Below are 21,428 nucleotides of genomic sequence, written 5' to 3' on the forward strand. Positions count from 1 at the left end.
AAGGAGAAGATGTAAAAAAGAAAAGAAAAGAAAAGAAGAAAAACTTTCTGAAAGAAAGAAAGGAGAAAGAAAGTGAAGAAGAAAAGAAAAAGAATGGAAGACCAGGCGACCAATACTACTATCCTAGAGGGACCTGTGCTAGTGGTCAGTTGGAAGAGGAAGAGGCGGCTTGTTCAGGTGGAGGCCATGATATCGCCATCCACTGGCTGCTGGGTCTCTCTTGGCGGGGGAACTCTCCGAAACTTCATCCAAGTCCTTCATTCGCCAACCGTGGCTGTGTTGATACGTCTCAACGCTGGTTCTGGCTGCAGGCTACGACGGTTTCGGATAATAAATCCCTATAAAGTTATCGGCATCTCCGTCTTTCGAGAGACGCCTCTGGGACAACCTTTTCGGTAGCCGGAGATTGCGGTGCAAAGAGGTTTCTGTATGGTCATAAAGTGGGAAAAGGCACTCTTATGGAACCTCGGCGAGAGAGAGAGAGACCACGGTATGGGCATTCGGCGTCGGGTGCTTGAGCCCATCGCAGTACAGGGCCCATAAAAGAGGTTCTCGCGCGGACCTTCTCCGGCTCTCCGGACCGCAGGTGAGAATCTTACCGGATGACGATCACGGCAGGGCTCCTTTGTCTCATGATGGCTCAGTTGGAATCGATTGAGTGCTCTACAATGACTGACCCTTTAGATGAGGTTTCTGCCGTGGCCTACTAGGCATAAGGATTGAATGGGAGCTTGTGATAAGCTTGTGAGTGCCATGAGGTTTCCTAGCTTATGTCGGTTTTGAAGCCCGAGACCCGCAACAGCATGTAGTAGCATCTGGAACTCAGCTTTAAATGTCACCCCGTTGGCCCTGGCCATTTCTCGTTCTGCAGGGCCGCCCGCCCCCCCCCAAACTGGGTGAGTTTGGATATCGCAATTGCCTTTGCCACGCGATAGACCCCCTCCAAACTTTCGCACCTCCGAAATCTCGTGGCCGCCACGTTCTTCACCGCCCTCGACCACGTCCTGGATGCAAGGATTGCAAGTCCAGCCGGTCGCTCCTCAAATTTCGGGGCTTGACTCGGCGCGCGCAGCAGGACGCGTGTGCGCTCTTCCTATATGTAAGCCGACACGCGATCGACATATTCCAACTGGTCACATCCATGCAGGTCAAGCATCTAGATCTAGGTATATGGAACAATCATATCATGCGCCAGGGACCTGGAGTACGGCAGGGGTCGTGATGCAGTCGATTGATCACTTTCTTGCCTGCTGATGGGTTCGCGAACTTGTGGCAACGGATGACAATCTCACCCAAGCCAAAGGGGCAAGCATGCCCCGGAGGTGGGGTATCCAACACGGTCGGTTCCTTGATGTTCGTGACCCAAATTTCAGTCTTTTTGGAGATCAACAGTATCCTCGAGTCCTGACCAGTGGTCAGTCCCTTTTCACGCCATAATTCTTAATCATCTGGGCGTCGCAGAAAGGCAGATGCTGGATCGACAGTAGCCCGTAACCTCTTGTCTAGCTCGTGATTGTCTTACCACACATCGATCTCGGTCCTGATCCGGTGTTTCAGGCAAGAAGCACGGTTCTTCCATGGTTTCATGGTGCATAAAACTCCCGGTGGCCGACGCTGAGATGCAAAGTTTCAGATTGGGTGCCTTAACCCTGACGATCCCTGATCCTTGTCAGACCAACAGCGGGGATATGTACAGAAAGCTACTAGTACATAGCCGCGAGCTTAGGTTTCTTTTATTTACGTGTCAGTAGTGGAAATTTCAAAAGGACAACGGCTCCTTGGAATTCCATCTGGCTTATTTATTTCGTATACCAAACTACCAGTGGACCTTGTCAGCCTGTATTTAGTCGTCCTCTAGGTGCCAGGCCGTGCACCAACCTTAGCGCGCTGTCTGACCTACCCATTTCAAATGGATGTATTCTCCATCAAGTAATCCACAATGGTAACATGCCCGATCCTGCTCTCTACTTCAAGCTGGGCTCGAGCGTAATATGATAAATCGCCTGCTCACCCTGTCTTTCGCGATCGGTCCGCTGTCTGACCCGCTGATCTGCCAACGGGCTAACCACTCGATGAGCGGGTGGTGTATCTGGGCGACCGGTACCTCACAAACGGCCGCCAATATCGATCAGGAGTACCGATGTGGACACAACCCTCGCCAGGCCGCGATATCCTTTACAGAAAGATGGTCGAGCACGAAAGGACCATTCACAGAAATATAGATGTGTATTTGTTATAATTGATGCATTGACTTGACATCGAATCATGGGAAGCAATTGCCTGCACCTAATCATTTTCCCGGTCAATATACAGGGCTAACGAGGCATGTCCTGATTCTCAAGGTTGCATCTTCAAACACATCATGATATCGAGATCAGTATCGAATCCGCAATCTTTCTTTTTGTTCGTCATCTTGGAAAACCGTGGACTACTAGGAATGCGGAGTTCATATTGCTAGCGTCGGATGACAGGACTGCCAAAGCCCAAACGCAGGTCAACAGTCTATGCCAACTTATGTAGTGGTCCCTGCCAGTCTGCTTACACGAATAAATACCTAGGTATCTGTCAGGCCTACCCATTCAAAGCGTCCCAGCTATCTTAGCCGGACACATCGCCAAATTAAAAGATTGCTCTACAACGATGCGAGTATGACCATGATGAGAAGACTCAACCCATTCTCTACAGATGGGCCAAGGGGCATGAGTCAAATTCTGCGCTATTGTCGGTATTCCTTGTCCATTGGAACAGGATGAGGAGTATCATCACCCCATACCTGCTACTACCAGAGACACCAAAAGTTTCATACGTCCTGGCCTACAACAGCTCCTATCATGGCCGAGAACTGATATAAGACTTTGATTAAGCTTTTTTTGGAAATCTGAATGAGACTGTGAGCTTTTCATGTGCTGGTGAGACCTTCTTGAGCTTGCCTCGTCACGGGATATCCGCTCTTGCCTTTATTGCGTCCACCCAACCGTATGGTGTCCGGCAGCACCTCTGCGCTGACCTCACTCCATCCTCTCCACCTGCGTTCATATCTCACCACAACTCTTTTAAAACACTATCTCCTTGGCATTATGAGCTCACCGGCCCCGGGTTCATTGCCAGAAACTACCCCTCAACAATTCCCGGTGCCGAAGCAGACCTCACCGCTTCATGAGGTCCTGGGAGAGAATCACAAGCCGCCCCTCATGCAGCGGCCAAAGAGCTCCATCATAGAGAGTACGGGCTTTTCATTTGCAAAGCCATCGGTCCAGCATAAAGATTTTGCACTCAAGCCTGTGTCTCGATTGACACAGTACCGTAATGTGCCCGTTGAGAAAATCACCAGTACACAACCGCAGGTAAATGAGAAGAGGCAGATGCAGGACCGGTGAGTGTGGCCCAGACCATTCATCAAATGTACTCAGGCTTGCTTCTCACAAGCTTCTCTACCAGAGAACCGTCTGCATCTCAAGATGGCCTTGCACGACAGTCTCTGGAGCAGTACGCTGAAGATGAAAGTCCATGTCCCCGGCCGAAAAGCTCTTTCTCGTCGCGCAATATTCCTTCCCAAGTCCGTAATTCGCCTGATATTGCCAAAATTTTCCTCACGCAGGACCAAGCTCACATTCAATTGGCAAAGAAAGCCGGGTTGGACAACCAGGTACTAGATACCGACTCGGTACCAGCGACGCAAAAGTCACTCAATAGCAGCTTAGTGGTATGTTTGAATCGAATTGCGCAGTCTCTTTTTCTAACAACACAAAGGCCAAGGCATCCGCAACCAGTAGCGCTCGTTCAACTCGCGGCCAGTATCTTCGCAAACCCGCAACACAAACTCCATCCTTGGCAAAAGCACTCAGACCAAAAGATGACTCTCGAGTCTCCAAGACTCGGTGTGAAAATCGAAAGTCAGCATCCCGACGCCAAGGAAGATCGATTTCGAGCAACGAGACGGATATTGTCTTGTACAGCGAGGAGGCTTTGTTTGAGATGCTCATCAAGAGGATCAGACAGCGGGAAGAGAAAGAAGTTGAAATTTCCAACACCAAGCATCGAATCGAAGCACAAAACAAAGAGCTCATGATTGAACGAGAAACACTTCGCCACCATCTAGAGGCGGCACGTCTACTGATCGAGGAAAAGCAAGCCAGCATCGACAAGGCTGACAACCGTCTGAGTGATTGGAAGCTCAGAATTCGAAAACTCAGGCAGGTCATAGACGAGCTGGGGCGAGACTATGATTCGTTATGCGAGGATCACAAGCGATGTAAGGAGACCGCTACGCACTTGAAGCAGGAGAAGGACAATCTCTTCCGCGAGATTGGTGAAATTAAGCTGAATATCACCCGAGCGCAAGCGATGATTGACCGGCAGCGTGAGCAAGTTTTTGAGAAAGGACAGCGCGTTGCGTTGCTACAGCAGGCCCTCTCAGTTGCTCAAGAGCAAGTGGAGTGTCTGAAGATAGATTTGACGACTGAAAGAAATCGCAGCCTCAAGTTGGAATCTTTCATTCAATACCACGCCCAGTATCAGACCAACCAGATGAGAGAAATCAGAGAGCACCAGCAAAAAACCATGCAACAGCTGGACGTGGGTCTCAAGTCTGTCTCCAGGGACGGGCATGTTTTTCGGGATGAGATACGTGCGGCCTTCAACGGCGCCCTCGCCCAAATTCGTGACCCTATCCAGAACCTGAGTGAGCGGTCTGCGGAAGGAAAGCTGGAAATTCGAGAGCTTGGGGAACGGACTCGAGACATAGTCTTCCAGTGAGCAGCATGATCATAAGAGTTCGAAGGAAAGCTAATAAATCTATTCCAGAATCGACAAGATGGCTTCGCGCCTTGCAGGAGACATCGAAACCCATATCAGTACCAGTTCTTCTACCTCCAGGGATATTCACAACAGCTTGCAATTGATTCAGGCCCAAATTGGCCCAGAGTCACAAATTTCTCAGCAGCTTACCGACTGTCGCATCACATATAGTTTATTCAAGGATCAGCTAGGTGCCTTCGACCCCACACTCAAAGGTTTGGAGGCTTCTGTGGACGCCGTGTCCCATGCCCACGAAGCCATTCTGCATCAATGTCAAGAACTTGGCGCAATGCTCGAAGAGATGAGGGCCTTAAGATCAGTCTCCGAGAAAGATCGCCAGCTGGTAGAGACGCAGCTGACAGAAAATGTCGCAGAAAATGTAAAACTCCAAAGTCAAGCCGAATCATTGACTTCGACTATTGAAAGTCTCAAACAGCTGAACCTCAGCAAGGATGCTCGGATCACAGGATTAGAGCAATCGCTCGCTGATGCAAAAGAGCGACTGAAAATGTATGAGACTCGCATGCACGCTTTGGAGAACGAGCAGAAAACTTGGACCGACACAATGGAATTGAAGCTGCAGCAAATCCGTCAAGATGTGACCGATGAATGCGCCCTCTCTCAGAGGCAATTAGAGGCTCGGCATGAGCAAGAATTGCGGGCTCTCCGGGCAGAAAAGCAAGCCTATGAGAAAGGAGCTGGGGCTTTATTGACTGATGTGGATAAAGCCAAGGACACTCTAGTAAGTCGTCTATGAGTCGCGCGAAACATGCCTGTGGCTGATGGGAACAAAGCTTCAGGCCAAGGAATTACTGAATGATCGTCAAACCGAACGCGAGACTCTGGTATGTTCGAGGCACAGCTTCAGGTTGTAGACCTAGACTGATTCTATCAGGCACATGAAGCGGATCAGCGAATTCAGGAGCTTAGCCAAGCTTGCGCGGAGCAGATGGCTCAAATTGAGGCCCAGTCAGTCGAGATAGAGAAACACCAAGCAGCTGAAGCAAGCTCGTGTCTCGAAAGAAACGGTCTTGAAGAGCAGCTGAGGCAAGCGCAAGAACGGATTCACGTGCTCGAGCAAGCCTCTTTTTCCCAATCAGCGGAAAAGGCGTGTTCTAATGTATCACCCACGAGTATCGTTCCGTTTTCCACCATCAGTAATCGACTGTCACCAATGAGGAGTGAAACGCAATTTGAGGAGCCAGCAGACTTTACGATGCTGTTCATGTCAGATGAGTTTCCACTGTTTACGACGCCCGCAGACCAAGCAAAGATGAATACACCAAAGAATGTCGACAGAAGCGATGACCATCATGAGCAAGAAAATATTCCACCGACTACCGAGATAGATGCCACGAAAGTCTTCGACATTCCCCAAGATATGGACTCGCCTTCTCAACGAGCAAATACGAAGCGTAAGGCAGTCAACTTTTTGCGATGTCGAAAACAGAGCAGTGAGAAACCAAATGAGTCAGATACCACCGGTGCTGGCTTTACTGGTAGTCAAGAAGATCCCAAACGACCAGAGGTACATGGCGCTCAGCAACCAGCTCAGGCCAAAAAGCACGTGAACAAGTGGACATACAGTCGAGTTCAAGCTTTGGAGAATGAAATGCAACAGGAGCAACCTCCCACGGTGGGCCGGGCTGCATCATCTGCACAGCGACGACCAGGCCTCAAAGGATTTGTCTCGGTATCGAGTAGCACGGAAACGGGGAACCGTACCAACACTCGGGGTCGGGGGAAGCGAGGTTCGAAAGGTTAGCAAGCATCTCTCACTCATCATTGTCAGATGGATCTTGCTGATTTGCTTCCTTCCATTCGGCGGATACAGGCGACCGTTACAATGCTCGGTTCAGCCGAGGTAGCCGAGCAGCATAGCGGTCTGCGAGTATTCGTGACAGCTGAATTGCTGGGTTTGGTTATTGCCAGGGTAGTGATTCCCTTGGCATATCACTATCTTGACTGGAGCGTCTTCAGCAAAGGCAGGGGGCGTCCCTTTTATAAACTCTATGGCACGGGAAGCTCCTGATATTAATTCCTTAGGGGCCTGTGACCTACCAATGTATGGTTCAGATATGACTCGCATTTTATTTAACGTACCGAGAGAACCTTGAACCGGTCTGTCCTGTATGTTAAGCGGGAATGATTACCTCAAAAAGGCAGGCTTTGAAAACAAAATGACAAGTGGTATTTCTCGAACATTATTACAGCCATGTTCGCAATGCTCAAAACGCCAGAAAGAGAGAATGTTCATCCAAGCTGAAGCGAGCAGGGCGCCCTCTTCGCACATTCTCAAAATAAAATAGTGTACATGTTCGATCTATCGACTCGTGGATTTGCCAATCATAACTAGCACACTCCTTTGGTATGCGCCAAATATCCATGGAAGACGAGCCACATTCGTTTTTTTTTCCGCAGGCGCATAAAGAGATGAGGATTCGTAAAAGGGGGGGGGGGGTCCGAGTCCCCCATGTGCCCTGCGGTCTGTCGCGCGAGAGGGTGGTTGCGACGAGCGCCGTAGTGTGCTGAATGTATTGAAAGAGGAGGTATACTGAGAATTCGGAGAGATGATCGCCATCTATTTTGCCTTTCCGCCCTTGGTGGCCTCCAGGAAGAGCACCTTCTTCTTGACAACGGGGTCGTACTTGAGCATGGAAAGCGGTCGATGCGTACGAGGCCGGATCATGGTGCGGTAAAACCCGGTCATGGCCATGGAGATCAACCGAACGGTGATGGTACGAGACTTTGCTATTGAGGAGAAAGCAATTAGCACGGACCGGGAATCATTGAACGTTCTCCATGCTTGGTCTCTCCGACGGGCTGCATCTCGGGGTTCCAGAGCTGGCTGGAGCGATCGAGCTGGCAGGCGTCGGACTCCACATATCGATACGAGAGGCAAAAATTGATCGTGTAGGATCAGAGACTGACGAACCTTTTTTCGCCATTGTGACCTGGGATTTCCAATGAAACTGGGGCGGTGGTCTAGGAATCTGGGAGGTTGCGGACAAATTCATCCTTCTCCGGCTGCTGGCCGGAGATCCATATCACGTGATACAATTGCTGAGTCAGGGACATGGAGGTCACGTCAACCTTTGGAAGGCACGGGCGATTACCACTGGCAGGGCTTCCTCCTGCTTCCTCCGGAACTTGATGCCTTAGGCATCATCTCAATCTATTCGCCATCCGCCCCTCCTAGAAGTCTATTGCCTTGCAGATGGGGCCCTCAGAATCAAAGGGGTATGTGAGACGCTCCCGAATTGCGAAAATTTTTCAGTCTTAAACTCCGAGTAGAAAGTTGTGATGGTTACTATCATCTGGTTTCCTCCACTTATCGGTAGACGTGAAGTACAGGAACCATACCGGCGATATCACCGGCCAACTGGACCGGAGCACGCAGAAGTACCCGGTGAAATCGACCACCTGCAGGGATCGGTGCATAGATTAGACAGTAGGCGAACTTGATTACCGCAGTATGACAGGAAATCATGCAGCGGATCCATGTCAATCATGACTCGCTCAAGCATATTCAATGCACTCCTTCAGAACTTCGGCACGGAATCCATGTACTCAGTCTCAACGATCATGCTTCTGCAGCAGATCAGCCAACCATAATTTGAAAGACCTCGCTTGCCGCACCGGTCAAGAGACCGGTCATAAACGGGACTGATTTCGGGCTTATCGGGCGCCCTGGAGCATCTGACAATTGTCAAATTCTCGCAGACATGTCCGACGGAAACCGTTTGCGACAGCCGTGAAAATGGAAACGAGGAACCCACGCGGGCCCTTGCTCCAAAAGAAACGATGAGTGCCCCACACAGCTGGAAAGTTTTTTGTTTTCTTTTTCATGATTCTCAAGGTGATGTGTTGTCATGTCGCAAGGCCCATGCGCATCGCCGATGAAACGTGCTGCATGAACACAGTAAATGGGCAAGTCGTCTCTCGAAACAATCTAACTGTCAAAAGAGTAATTAGTCCACCCCTGGTCTGAGGGCCCAATTGTTGCACTTTCTGATTGGCCAGGACAAAGGCTGCCCTGGTTAAGCTCCATCAGCGCTAGTCCATGAGCGGTTAGATACCAGTGACCCGCTCTCCCTCCGCCTTGTCGCGCAGCTTCTTCAGGCTCTTGCTGTCGCAGTCAGTTCGGAGACGCTTTGATGTGAAGGGCAAGTCTCTCGGGGGGGGGTTCGCTTAGAGAGGTAGATTGCTTTGAATGACGGTCCAATGAGCATGCGATTTACAGCTGGCCTTGTGCCAGCTGACTTACTCTTGCATTGAACCATCATGGGCTCCGAGCTATGAAGATTGACAATCATTCTGGACCCCACGTGTAAACGTGGAGAGCATACACATTCCTTGAGCATGAAGCACTGGATCCAGCAGCGAGAAGCCCACACATCAATCATAGCGTATAGCATGTCTTTGCTTGAATCACAAGCTTTGAGCAAGTCCGTTGTAAGGAGGGTTATCCGCTAGACTCCGCCGCCACGCTATTCAGTTCACAGCACTTACGCTTCCACTACTGGGGTAAGTAAGCGTCCAAGCGGAGGTTTCATCACTCACGTTGAATTATGATTTCTGAGTCCTGGCCCTCTTTGGCACGTGGGTCCCATTGAATTCTATTGCTTGTGCTTGGGTACATGTTCTGCAACTATGTCTCTCTCCTGTCATATGACCAATCCAAGGCTAATGCATCCCTAGACTCAGACCACGATGGAGTCTCCAGTGCAGGTGGGTGCTGTGGGGTGTGTCAATGTTTGGTAGTCAGGGGTGCATAGCATACCATTTCACCGACGTGATCGCCGGCATAATCGCCGGCACGACCGTCGGGCTTGCGGGCTCGCGGTTCTTTGGGAGGTATAAATATGGACGATGTGGACAGCCTCTCACTATCGATTTGCCACTCCACAAGCATTCCATCTTTCTCTCAATCCCAACAATGGCAATCAAATTCTCTGCCCTCGCGGCATCTCTCGCTCTGGCGGCGCCAGCTTTGGCACAAAGCGTCAATGGCGCGGATTACAATTCCCCCACTGGTGGTCCTCCAGCCAGTTTCTTCGCCGCGGGCTCGAGCATTCCTGTGTCGGCACTGAAGAGCGCTGCTGCCAAGGCTAGTGTTGCGGCTCGAGACTCAACTTATCCCGTCAATGGCGACGGCGGCGCTGCCAGAGTCACGATCCATAGCGACTGGAGCGGCTTCAGCGAGGTACAGTCTTTGCAATTATTACTGGAAATGGTTGTTTTCACGGCCGAAGAACGAGCTAATGCGTTCGTTTCTCTCATTTTAGGGTGCCGCGTTTGTCTGGACCGCTGATATGGATGTGGACTGCGATGGTCTGGACTACAAATGCAAGGTATGTACACTCTTGTCGGATCTCACAGTTTCTTTGAAAAGAGATATAGCGACTAATTCCTACCCTTTATTTTTTTTTTTCTTCAGGGCAATCCCGATGGTCAGCCAAACACCAACTTCGGTGCTCTGGCGGCCTACGAGGTGCCTTTCATTGTCATTCCGGACAAATTTGCTACTACTTACGAGAGCGTTCTGCCCGGCAACAACATTGGAGCCGTCATTTGGTAAGATTTGGGATCCTCCACTTTTGTTTGCGAAAAGTCCACTATCTCATGCATCCTATTCTGGTAGCGACGGTAAAATGTTCTACGGTATCTTCGGCGACACTGATGGCGACAGCCCTCAGGTCATCGGAGAGGCTTCGTGGTTGATGGCCCGTACCTGCTTCCCTGACGACGACTTGAATGGAAACAGTGGGCATGGTGATGTTGATGTGACCTGTGCGTGTCTATCATTGACCACTTGACTTGTTCGATTTTTTGTTGGATGCAACCACTGATCATCCTCTTTGCCAGATATTATGTTCACGGGGAGTGATGCCGTTTTGCCCAAGAGCGCCCTCAACAAAAACTACATCACCAACTTCAGTACGCTTCGCTCAATGGGCGACAAGCTCATGACTGCTCTGGCGAAGAATCTCAACCTGATCTCCGGAGGCGGTAGTAGCCCAACCACTTTCGCTACCACCACCACTAAATCTGGCAGTGAACCAACTGGAAGCTCATGCGCTTGGGCTGGTCACTGCGAAGGTAAGCTCTACCTGCATCCGGATTGTGTCGCGAGAGATCGAAGCAGGTGCTGATCAAGGAAACAGGAGCTTCTTGCTCCGGCAACGGTGACTGCTCTGGAAATCTTGCCTGCATCAGCGGCAAGTGTGCAACGGACCCCTCTCTTGACGACTCTTGCGATTGGGAGGGACACTGTGCTGGTACTGTTCACCCCCTTTTTTTTATTTGTCCTTTTCTCCCGTCTTTTCTGGAATATAACGAGCTGACCATTACACGACAGGTGACTCTTGCTCATCATACAATGACTGCTGGGATCAATTGGTCTGCAAGAGCGGAGTGTGCTCCAGTCTCTAGATCTTGCCCGGACGATAAAGGACGAAGAACCTCAATGAGGAAATTCTCTAACGAGCGAGGCGGATTTCATGGCTTTGGGGCGAGAGGGGCAAAATGAATGAATGATGGGGATAAGGGGACATTCCACGATTCACGACTTGACGTGGAAGATTGACCCCTTTCACTTTCGGCTTTTTTTGACTTTTTGCGAGTCCTTTTTGCAAGTCTCTTTGAATTTTGAGATTGTTGAAATATGATTTTTGTCAACTTTGCAAGGGCTGCCTTTTTCCTCTTTCATCTTCAACCCCTACATACCTTGCTATAAATTTTTGAGAAGGTAGGAGGTTCAGGGCTGCTAATTGCGTTCCACTGGTGTAGAAGCTGCCTTGGATAAGCCCTCCATAAGGATATAGTACCTTTGTAGGTATCGATCGGGTGCAAATAGAGTTCACAGGGACCTACATAGATCGGTGTGGACTGATAGAGGAATTCTAAATTGGAGCAGGGGTCGAACATTAGGTGTCTGTATATAGCCGACAAACCTGGGACTCCAAATTCACTCCAACTGGACAGGAGCACAAATCAGGTTCGAGGACCACTGGAAATTTTCAGCTTGAGAGCGCAAGACGAACCTTCAATGGAAACTTCGAATTGAAACCTACTAGTCGAGTTGACCAACCGTTCAAAAGTCTCACAAATCTGACAAACTTTTCTCATCAATGGAAAGGGGAAAATTGGGAAAAATCCGTACCTTGTTCCAGGTGATACTCTGAATTGATGAGAATGCAGTCAATCTCGGGTCCAATTGGAGATTTAGTACTAGTCTATAAGTCAATGGGAAGGTACACCAAAATGGTCGTACTCTTGCACACAATACAGCTCATCACTCAGAACCTCGGTCCGTTCCAGTTCCAACCTGGTGCCAGGAGGAGCTGGAACCTCTCAGCATCCATTCACCTATGCACCTATGACTGTACGCTCTTTAGTTAGTACCTGTGGTACGTACCTCGATATGTGCATGCGTACGTATAAGAAATTTGCTTTATACATCATGTAGTCTAGTAGGCATCAGGTATCTATGCCCCACCTCGACGGATGGTGTGCCAAGTTAGAGGTTATAGGTACTGGTAGGTAGGTATGTATCATTATGTAGTAACTAATCTGCCTATTTCATGGGCACCAAGATTCGAGGCAGGGAACACGTTTCCACTTTCCGATCGGGTTTCAAAATGTGGAAAGATTGACGGGCAATTCTAATTGGAAGATCAAAATGGGTCCTGACTTGTCAGGCTGCCATGTAAATCAAAGTTCGCGGCGGAGGAATCACCACTCACACCAGTACTGTATTGGGGAGCGCCCCGGCTCGATGGGGCAATGTTTAAACAAAATGAGAGGGGGAAAAGATATGATTGAGTAGAATCCAATGCAAGATGGTGATGTCATCTTCTTGTCCTGCTGGTGCAAGTCTCGTGTGTCAGGGATCACGTATGGTAAATAGTACATGTTTGAAAAAGATAAAAAGGTCATTTGATTTTGTGTGGCGGAACACGATCAGTGTAGACCGTACCCACTGCTCCAGTGTGTCCCGTGCCTCTCTGGTGGGGTCGAAGAGTTAAAAATGTTCGGTTGAACCAGCAGAGGGCAAAGATGAGGCTGAAAGGAGGTGGGGCGGCTCAGATTGAGCTGATCCACCCGCGGACACCACTTCAAAATGGATGAACGACAGTCGACAGTCGAGGAGTTCCTACGTAGTTAGTACGGTAGACTTGAAGAGTGTGGAAGTTCTCCAACTTCCTATTTAAAGAAAGAATTCTCTCTCTCTTTCCTGTCTGAACCCTCCACCGGTTCTGCGATCCTCCAACGCCACCCGATTCACGTAAAGCAAATATATCCTCCGCGCGTATAGTCCAGTCCAAGCGACCACGCCTATTTGACCCTCTCCGCCCATCCAAAAACAGAATTAGTCGTATCTCAGACACCCGCCCGGACCATGTTTCATCCGAAGAGGTCTATTCACTCACCTTCCCATCTCATAGGACACTCGGTCTTTAGTTTTTGAGCAGATCCAGTGGGACCTGCTCCGCCCGGTGCGCCTGGTGCGCCTTGTGAAGATCAGCCACACTCCTGCGCTGCTTGAGCGGAAATCGAGACTTTTCCCGGCCGCACGCTCGAAGAGAGTGAGTCAGACTTGGCCTTGTCATTTGATCAAGTCTTTTGGGGGGGAGAGGGGTGATATGCAGGTTGTTCGGGGAGTTCTGAGTCAATTGAAGGGGATATGGAGTGCATACTGAACATCTGGTCATTTTGGCGCCGGGGTACATTTCTATTTGAAGGTTTATGTTGTACTGTCTTTTGATGTGACTGTTGAGAATAGTAGAGGAATCGGACAATCCATGAATATCTTGTGATGGTTTTTTTTTCCAGCCTGGGAACCCACCCGACTTCTTGTCGAGGTGGAAATGGAAATCGACGTTGAGAGTGGTTGCCCCACTTCCAGTTCTGTAAGAGAACTCTGAGGAAGAACCACGACGGGCGGGCTGACTTGTAAATCAAAACCAAAACAACAATGTACACTTTCATTTTCACTGTTCTTTACAAGCGTCGAGCTCGAGAGTTGAAGAGAGAGAAAAAAAATATATGTTCTTCAATATTCAATGTGCATCAATGTAGGCTTTCATCGACAAAAAAAATACATAGTTGCAGCTCGTGTCAATTTCCATCATGAGTACAAAAGAGAATTCTGGATTTGGTGCGGCCAGAAGTAAAGACCGTCATGTTCATGCAGACCACGCTGCATGCTGTCCACTCCCCTCCCGTTGTGTGAGTCACCAGCCCAGTGTCCTTCCATTGGACGAAATGTGGACTGAAATACATGAGACTTGGAAAAACAAAAGGGGGAAAAAAAGAGACAAGCAAACGAGAGGACAGGGTATGTCCTGATGTTCTGATTGGTCGTTCTCCGCCTCTCCTGCATCTGCATGCTGGTGGATGCTGGAGTGGTGGAGTCACGAAACCAATGAATGGTCACACCTTCGAAGGGGAAGTATGGAAGACCGTTTCAGTCGTGTGAGATTCTGCTCAACCTCAAAGCAGGCCAAATGGGTGAAACCACATCTAGCATCTCTCAACACAGATGAATGTGAACTGAATCATAGTGATCACTGTAGCGTTCTATCGTCAAGAAGGGGGGTAGGGGGAGAAGGCCGCATCCCAGAGCGCCATTGGAACGTGATTCTGTGCAGGGGGTAGCCCCCAGCTCATCGAGGTTTGCCTGAAACCAACTCGAGCTTGGGGATGACCGTCTGGCGGTCGATGTGAGAAGGATGATCAATAACCATCTTTCTCGGGATGATGTCATGTGAAGTAGCAATCGAATCCTTGGAGTGTTGGACGAGTCAGACGTGGGAATTCCCTCAACCGGATACTTAAGCATGGAGAGTGGAATCATTCAGCGGTAGTAGTCTGAGCGGCGCCGAACATGGGTAGATTCATAGCGGCGCTCCACCCGGTCTTGAAGGTCTGTCTCGTACAGGGAGCCTCGGCTGTGAGAGCTGCGGTTAGGCGAGGTGTGCGGTGAAGGGTAGACGACGATACGAGGTTTGTTGGTGGAGGGAGATCGTTCGATGATGCGCGTGCTGGACGATGGCTGAGGAGACTCAGCCTGCTCTCGCGAACGAGGCCGACGGTGTTCAATCACAAGATCATTGCGTCGAGCAGGCACATGGTAGGTTGCGTCAAAGGATTCCAGAGGGGAAGTCTTCCGGGGAGGAGACGTAGAGGGAGGAGTGACGGGCGGCTTGACCTGTGGAGCACGACCACGACGGGGAGAGGCCAGTCGTAAGCCGTTGGCGATGTTGTCGATCAATCGGTGGGTGGGCGAGGTCGGCTGGGGGAGTCTGACTCTCATGGGCTTGCCATTCTCCCGATCCACCGCTGAGAAGGGCTTTCCGTCCACACTGTAGAGATACTTTTGCACATCCAGAGCAAGCAACTGGCCTCGGTCGCACAGTGAGTCCTTGTTGGTCTCCAGCACACGAGCACAGATCTTGCACCGTTTCACATGGCGATCGAAATGTTCGACAACGAGCTTCTCATCATCATGGAGCTCGCGTACCACGACGGGTGGCTCGACCCTCTCGATAGGAGCGGGCATGGTGGAATCGGTGTTGGAGCGGCCGATTCGAAAGAATCGTCGAGTCAGGTTGCGACGGGTCGAGGCACCTGAATCGTCGCGAGAGGCGGCGGGTTCGGGAGAAGGCTGTTGGGGGCGTTTGGCCGACAGCGTGACGGTTTGTGGGAGAAATTTTGCGAGTGATCAGTGGTATGCAAAAAGTAGATAGCCGCCGGCGAGGTCGACGGGAAAAGACAGAGGAGATGATGGACGATGGACGATGGATGATGTCTTGGAAGAGCACCGGCCAGGCTACTGAGAGTAGGTCGATGTGCAAGTGATGTTTCAAAATGTGAAGATGAATGGAAGATGTTCAGATGGTGGGGGGCTGCGGGAGTTATATACTCCCCAACTCGTCTACATTATCAATCAGTATACATCGTCCACTTCTGCTGTCAGGCTGATCGGCGGGAGCGGTCATAGCGTTGACTGGAGCCTGCTCGCCTTGTGGGTGATGGAGACGAAGTGGAGTCTCGGTGGAGACTGGAGCCTCGAGGGAGTTGTAGGCATCCGTTCTGGGCATAGTGTCATCTTCAACTCCTCGAGCCAATGGTCAATGGAGGCTGCACGAGAGGAATGACTCGCTCGACTCTCCTCCATTCTCCGTCTCTATACACTCGAGAATAGTCGACAGATTGTACTTGAAGCCGACAGGACTGCCGAGTTCGTTCTACATTGCACACTACATGTACCGTATGATGGAGTCCTCAGGTACCTGACTCTGAGAAACGCAAAACGCAAAATAAAGCCAAAAATAAAGGATGATAACCCTCAACCAACAGCCATTGTAGGCTAGACACCGACAGGAGACAGCCCGCTACCGATTCGCGATTAGCGTGTGGCTCAGTTGACACCGCCGTGTGAACTAATCTGGTCCTCTGATCGAGGAACCGGTTGTCACCCCGTGGGAAACGGTCTGTTTAGTGCGGAAGCTTCGCCCTCTCAGCATCCGTGGTAATTGTATTTCACTCCCCAGAATCCCTGTCGCCCATCATGGACCCCAACTTCCAGTAGTTTACGTATGCCCAGTGAAAGATACCCAACTGCACGTGTCATCATCCTCTTCTCCCTCCGCCTTTTCGCCCGTCCAGCCTCCTCGTCACCGTCGTGTAAACAGGAACACACTCTCCTCTGGACGATCCAATCCACACCAGAGCCTCTCCAACCCCTGCCGTGGCTGAAGTTCCTCTCGTATTACTGTGCCCCAGTCCAGGTCCCAAGACACACATCTGTCCTCAAGACTGACCTTGGGTCCGTTACTCCAGTCACGTCACTTGCCTGTCTTAGTCTCCGGTCGCAACTCCCGCGTGCCTAGTGCCCAGGATCCAGACACCTTTGTCCTTTATCGTGCTTAGGTCCTTCCCCCCCTAAAATATGTGAGCCAGTCCTTTGTGCTCAGACTTCCTCGGTCTCATCTTGACGCCTGAAATGTCCAATCCCTTGGTCACTCGAGTTTTCTCTCGCAATGATCATGATTCATGCCTGAGAACCACGATTCCCCATGGGCTGGCCCCTTTCCCCGCTCACGCGCCCCCGCTTGCCGCTGGTGAATGATGGCGAGCGTCCGCCCGTCCCGTTCATGGCGACCACGAAGCGTACATGATTCTCCTCTCCTCGGGATGTCTTGCAGGCGGAAGGCGCTTATTGCTCGCGTCTGTCGTTCTTCAGGAGTGTCGCTCATCCACATGTGCATCCCTCCCGTCTCCGTCTGATCGGGGCCCTTGCCCTGCTCTCCCAAAATACCCTCATTTGTCTCGTCCTCCTGGCCAGAGTGTCCACTTGGCCGCCCCCAAGGTCAGGTCATGCTCGGGGATTGTACCCGCTTCGTGCTTGACCATCTTGAGGGGTGTTCTTGGAAATCTGTCGTCTATTCTCCAGGCTCCTTCATCAGCCGCAAGCCACAATCTTGATGATACGGTCGAGCCAGACTGCTCAGCCTCAGCCACAGCTAGTGCTTATGATGGTCCGTGATTCGGTCTCGGTCCGTCCTCAGCCACGAGGGGCTTCTCCTTTCTGCCAATCTGTCATTGCTTGCTGACGTTTCCCCCTTCTTGCCTCATGGCACTTCATCTCTTGTCAAGCCTCAACTTCTTCCCCAGGCTCCGTCTCGACTTTTGAGTCCGTGCTGATCTGTCTCGCTAGCAACCTTGAGTGACGTGAGCCACGCCTTAGAGAACCGTCATTCACCCTCCTCGTTCGCGTCCCCTCCCACGAAGTCCCCCCACAGGTCACGTTCCCCTCTCGTCAGGGGTCTTCCGACTAGGCTGCAATATGCGAGCTCTGTATGTGCATCTCGGCCCGGTACTTCGCAGCCTGGAACACGGGCAGACAACCTGGCATCTTCATGCACTCCAAGTTCCCTATGTGAACTTCGATGCATTGCCGATCTGCTCCCACGGACTCCGGCATGGTGATGGACAGTACTTGATATCTCATCCTCCTTTTCCTACCCCACAAGGAGGGTCAGCTGCGGTCTGATCGCGATGGAGCCAACTTGACCTGGTGTGTCTGCCATGCCGCCGGTCTGGACAAGGGCACCATCGGCCCGGCTGATTAGGAACTGGTTCAATCTACCTCGTCGCCTTCCAACCAGCCCTGCCGGGCTAGCTCAATCGGTAGAGCGTGAGACTCTTAATCTCAAGGTTGCGGGTTCGACCCCCGCGTTCGGCTATTCCTACAAACAAGACCTGAGATCATTTTTTTGGTTCTTTTTTTGGTCCATCATGGCGCCGAGCGAATTTGTGACAGAGTGCCAGATTCCGCCTCCGCCTCCAACCAGCCCTGCCGGGCTAGCTCAATCGGTAGAGCGTGAGACTCTTAATCTCAAGGTTGCGGGTTCGACCCCCGCGTTCGGCTATTCCTACAAACAAACCTGAGATCTTTCTTTTTGAACTTTATTTCGGCATGACACGGACTGGCTCTCAAAAAAACGGATGCGCTCATTGAAGGGAGAAGTTCATTTTCTATTCTTTTTTTTTTTGGCTTCGATCATGACTAACTGCCTTGGCCTTTGACAGTACCATATACTGCATCGCCCTTCAACCAGCCCTGCCGGGCTAGCTCAATCGGTAGAGCGTGAGACTCTTAATCTCAAGGTTGCGGGTTCGACCCCCGCGTTCGGCTATTCCTACACACAAAACCTGAGATCTTCTTTTTCCTGATTTTTTGATGGATGAACTTTCTCGGATTGCTCCGATCATAATGTCAATTTCCTCGCCTGCCTTCAACCAGCCCTGCCGGGCTAGCTCAATCGGTAGAGCGTGAGACTCTTAATCTCAAGGTTGCGGGTTCGACCCCCGCGTTCGGCTATTCCTACAAACAAACCTGAGATCTTTCTTTTTGGGCATAATAATATTTTTGCAGACTGTGTCGATTTTCTTTTACAGCCTTCATGCTGTGCCAGGGAGGGTGTGCGCAACTATGCATAGGACTCCTCGAATGTCAGGTAAAGGCTTATGTAATTTGTAGGTGGTTGGTGTTGGTCACGCTTCGTCTGGATCACTAGTGCGGACGTGGCCAGGCTTACTTCTGCTTATGTGACCTAGCTGTAGACTATCTTCTGCTCGGGGCAGGTGTCGATTCAAGCAGTAAGTTTGTCTCCAAACTAAATCCATGACGTCTGTGGTCTCTGGACCTGCAGGCCCAGTCCTGGAGCGCAAGGCGACGCTAGGCTGGATTCGGAATTTGGGGCAGTGCAACGTGCATACGCTGTTTTAAGCCTCTGTCAGCCGCAACAGCGACTGTGGCAGGGCTCGCAAGGTTGGATATGGATGGATTGAATGCCTGGGGATGATCAATATATCAGGTGACCAGCACTGGCAACATATGTGTCAGTCATGAAGGAGGTGTAAAATCAACTTTAGGCTTTTTTACTGCGTGGCTGTCCTTTTTTTTAACCCTTAACGGCTTCTTTCTAATTTCTCTTTCTCCAAATGATGCCCGCATTTCCGACTCATGGCTCTCTAGTGTCAACTCGAGTCGGTTTTCATATCGAGGTCGGGGCAATACTGGCCGTTATGTCGGGGCATTTCAAAACATATATATTTCCAGCATTCCACCACCACCAAACAATCCTCCCGTCCTCACGAATACCAGGTACCGACATTCCATGAATTTTGACACCATGAAATTTGGTTACTTGTGTCATGACCGATAAGGTGTCACTCTGTTCACCGGGCTTAAAAAAAAAAAAGAAAAGAAAAAAAAAAAAATAGCAATCTACAAACGATTACAAAAACACATGCACACTCTTGGAAATCAACAGCCACCTCGAGTTGAGCGGGTAAACGATGGATCAGGTACCCGACTGGGCGCTTCCCGCCCACTTCCATTCCCCCCCCTCACCTATCGAACCGACCTGCAGTTGTGGGCCAATCTGAAGGTTCCGGCCCATGTCGTCCTTCTGAATGTTTAATGTAACACCCTTACTCCCTAGATCAAGACTTATCTATGAGCGGGACAGGACATGTTCACCCCATGTGACGATGTAGAGAGTGCTGATAAAAGTCACTTTGAAGGGGACCACTGCCTGTTAAATGACTGTAAACGGAACTCAGCACAACATCCATTATATTTGATCTAATCTGCATGTCAAGCGGAATGCATGCCCGCGTGCGTGCATGCTGAACCTGCCTGGAGACCGACTCACATCACGCACAGAGTACGGGTACTGCCGCGTAAAAAGTGTGTTCCTTGCATAAGCCCGAGTATATTGAAAGGTACTAGCGAAATATCCCATCCAAATCGAGATGAGAAGAACAAAGCAACATTTTACTAACGGGAAATAGAAGATGTCCTGGACTCTGAACCTGGCTCAATGTACCTCACCCCCTCCAGTAGGTAGGATCATGGCCTAGGGTTGAATGAAGCCCAACATACGCACGTCGAGAACGAGTTGAGCAATGTGTATCCCGACGTCAGGCTCTACTACATTTACTACACTAGGTGAAATAAGCGTACACTACGCCCGAGACAGGAGAACTGTGAGGTGAGCTAGCGCCATGATTGACTGCGAATCACCCAGTCGTGGGGCTAGACGGAAGTCGCCCGGTGCAGAAAGGATGTCACTGGAGATGGTTAATATTTACACCCCGCCAAGAAATTTGAGCACGAACTCCCTACAGGGTATTATGTCGCGACACCCCAAAACTTGGTTATGATCAAGGAGCGCCGCCAGAAGAGGGTCTCTGAGCGGGAGACCATTTGGAAATCATGGCAGATGATTACTACTCGTAGCTAGAAAGAGAGTTCCGTGTTGGCTCCGAAAACGAACACTGGAATTGGGAGGAGGGTTCATCTAATTCTCGAAAAAAGTTGATTGCTCTATCTAGGGATGTAGCAAGTTGAATTTTTTTAATAAAAAAAAACAAGGACGTAAAAAGAAAGTATCTCAGGTTTGTTTGTAGGAATAGCCGAACGCGGGGGTCGAACCCGCAACCTTGAGATTAAGAGTCTCACGCTCTACCGATTGAGCTAGCCCGGCAGGGCTGGTTGAAGGCTTGCCAACTTTTTGACCTTATCAAGCCAGACAACGTGGAAAAAGCTTTACATCTACACCTTCCCTCTATCATTCGCCAGTGCAAAGATCATGCATGAACACCATCCTAGTCCCGGCTGGGTACCTAGTGATATGCATAGCTCCACAAATGTGGGGGAAAGAGTTCCGCCTTCACGAGTATGAAAGGCCGGTACGACCGAGAATACTAACTCACTGTAGTACCAGGTCATTTAGTCCGTACCGAAAGCGTTATATAAAAGTGCCATGAGTGGTTAGCTATATGGTGCTTTTTGGTCCAGAGCTCTCATTTGAAAAGCTGCAAGTCGATGGTCGTACAAGCATACTGCTATCCTGGCTAGACTCTGCAGGGGTGGCAAAAAGTGCAAGCATAGCCATTGGATCTAGGATTGCTGACACCCTCGTTTGAAGCTATGTTGACCCCACGTGTTGTGAACACTGAAATCCATATACATTATCCTTTTATGAATGGCGAGGAACACTCCCAAGAACTCACGTCTCCCGTTACAACACAAATTGTAATACTGCGAG

General features: G+C 50.3%; 4 protein-coding genes and 5 non-coding genes across 9 annotated transcripts; 6 read left to right on the forward strand and 3 right to left on the reverse strand.

The window, feature by feature from the left end:
* Positions 1-3,077: 3,077 nt before the first annotated feature.
* On the forward strand, positions 3,078-6,562 carry POX_a01231 (uncharacterized protein; the record flags this gene model as incomplete). Its single annotated transcript, XM_050110161.1, has 6 exons — positions 3,078-3,373; positions 3,439-3,703; positions 3,751-4,751; positions 4,804-5,539; positions 5,592-5,642; positions 5,693-6,562. 6 exons carry the CDS (start codon positions 3,078-3,080, stop codon positions 6,560-6,562), a joined length of 3,219 nt encoding a protein of 1,072 aa, XP_049973929.1.
* An 816-nt stretch (positions 6,563-7,378) lies between these two features.
* POX_a01232 (uncharacterized protein) lies at positions 7,379-7,745 on the reverse strand (the record flags this gene model as incomplete). Its single annotated transcript, XM_050110162.1, has 2 exons — positions 7,379-7,548; positions 7,733-7,745. The coding sequence occupies 2 exons, from the start codon at positions 7,743-7,745 to the stop codon at positions 7,379-7,381; spliced, it is 183 nt and encodes a 60-aa protein (XP_049973930.1).
* A 1,991-nt stretch (positions 7,746-9,736) lies between these two features.
* Positions 9,737-11,232, forward strand: POX_a01233 (Endo-chitosanase C; the record flags this gene model as incomplete). Its single annotated transcript, XM_050110163.1, has 7 exons — positions 9,737-10,003; positions 10,086-10,151; positions 10,238-10,374; positions 10,442-10,590; positions 10,666-10,899; positions 10,965-11,078; positions 11,159-11,232. 7 exons carry the CDS (start codon positions 9,737-9,739, stop codon positions 11,230-11,232), a joined length of 1,041 nt encoding a protein of 346 aa, XP_049973931.1.
* Positions 11,233-14,659: 3,427 nt separating this feature from the next.
* POX_a01234 (uncharacterized protein) lies at positions 14,660-15,364 on the reverse strand (the record flags this gene model as incomplete). Its single annotated transcript, XM_050110164.1, has 1 exon — positions 14,660-15,364. The coding sequence occupies one exon, from the start codon at positions 15,362-15,364 to the stop codon at positions 14,660-14,662; it is 705 nt and encodes a 234-aa protein (XP_049973932.1).
* Positions 15,365-17,979: 2,615 nt separating this feature from the next.
* Positions 17,980-18,052, forward strand: POX_tR015. Its single transcript has one exon. It is a non-coding gene; the product is annotated as a tRNA-Lys (tRNA).
* A 113-nt stretch (positions 18,053-18,165) lies between these two features.
* Positions 18,166-18,238, forward strand: POX_tR016. The gene has a single exon. It is a non-coding gene; the product is annotated as a tRNA-Lys (tRNA).
* Positions 18,239-18,432: 194 nt separating this feature from the next.
* Positions 18,433-18,505, forward strand: POX_tR017. The gene has a single exon. It is a non-coding gene; the product is annotated as a tRNA-Lys (tRNA).
* A 112-nt stretch (positions 18,506-18,617) lies between these two features.
* POX_tR018 lies at positions 18,618-18,690 on the forward strand. The gene has a single exon. It is a non-coding gene; the product is annotated as a tRNA-Lys (tRNA).
* Positions 18,691-20,791: 2,101 nt separating this feature from the next.
* POX_tR030 lies at positions 20,792-20,864 on the reverse strand. The gene has a single exon. It is a non-coding gene; the product is annotated as a tRNA-Lys (tRNA).
* Between the last annotated feature and the right edge of the window lie 564 nt (positions 20,865-21,428).

The sequence above is a fragment of the Penicillium oxalicum genome, chromosome I, assembly GCF_001723175.1.
Source record: "Penicillium oxalicum strain HP7-1 chromosome I, whole genome shotgun sequence".
NCBI lineage: Eukaryota > Fungi > Ascomycota > Eurotiomycetes > Eurotiales > Aspergillaceae > Penicillium > Penicillium oxalicum.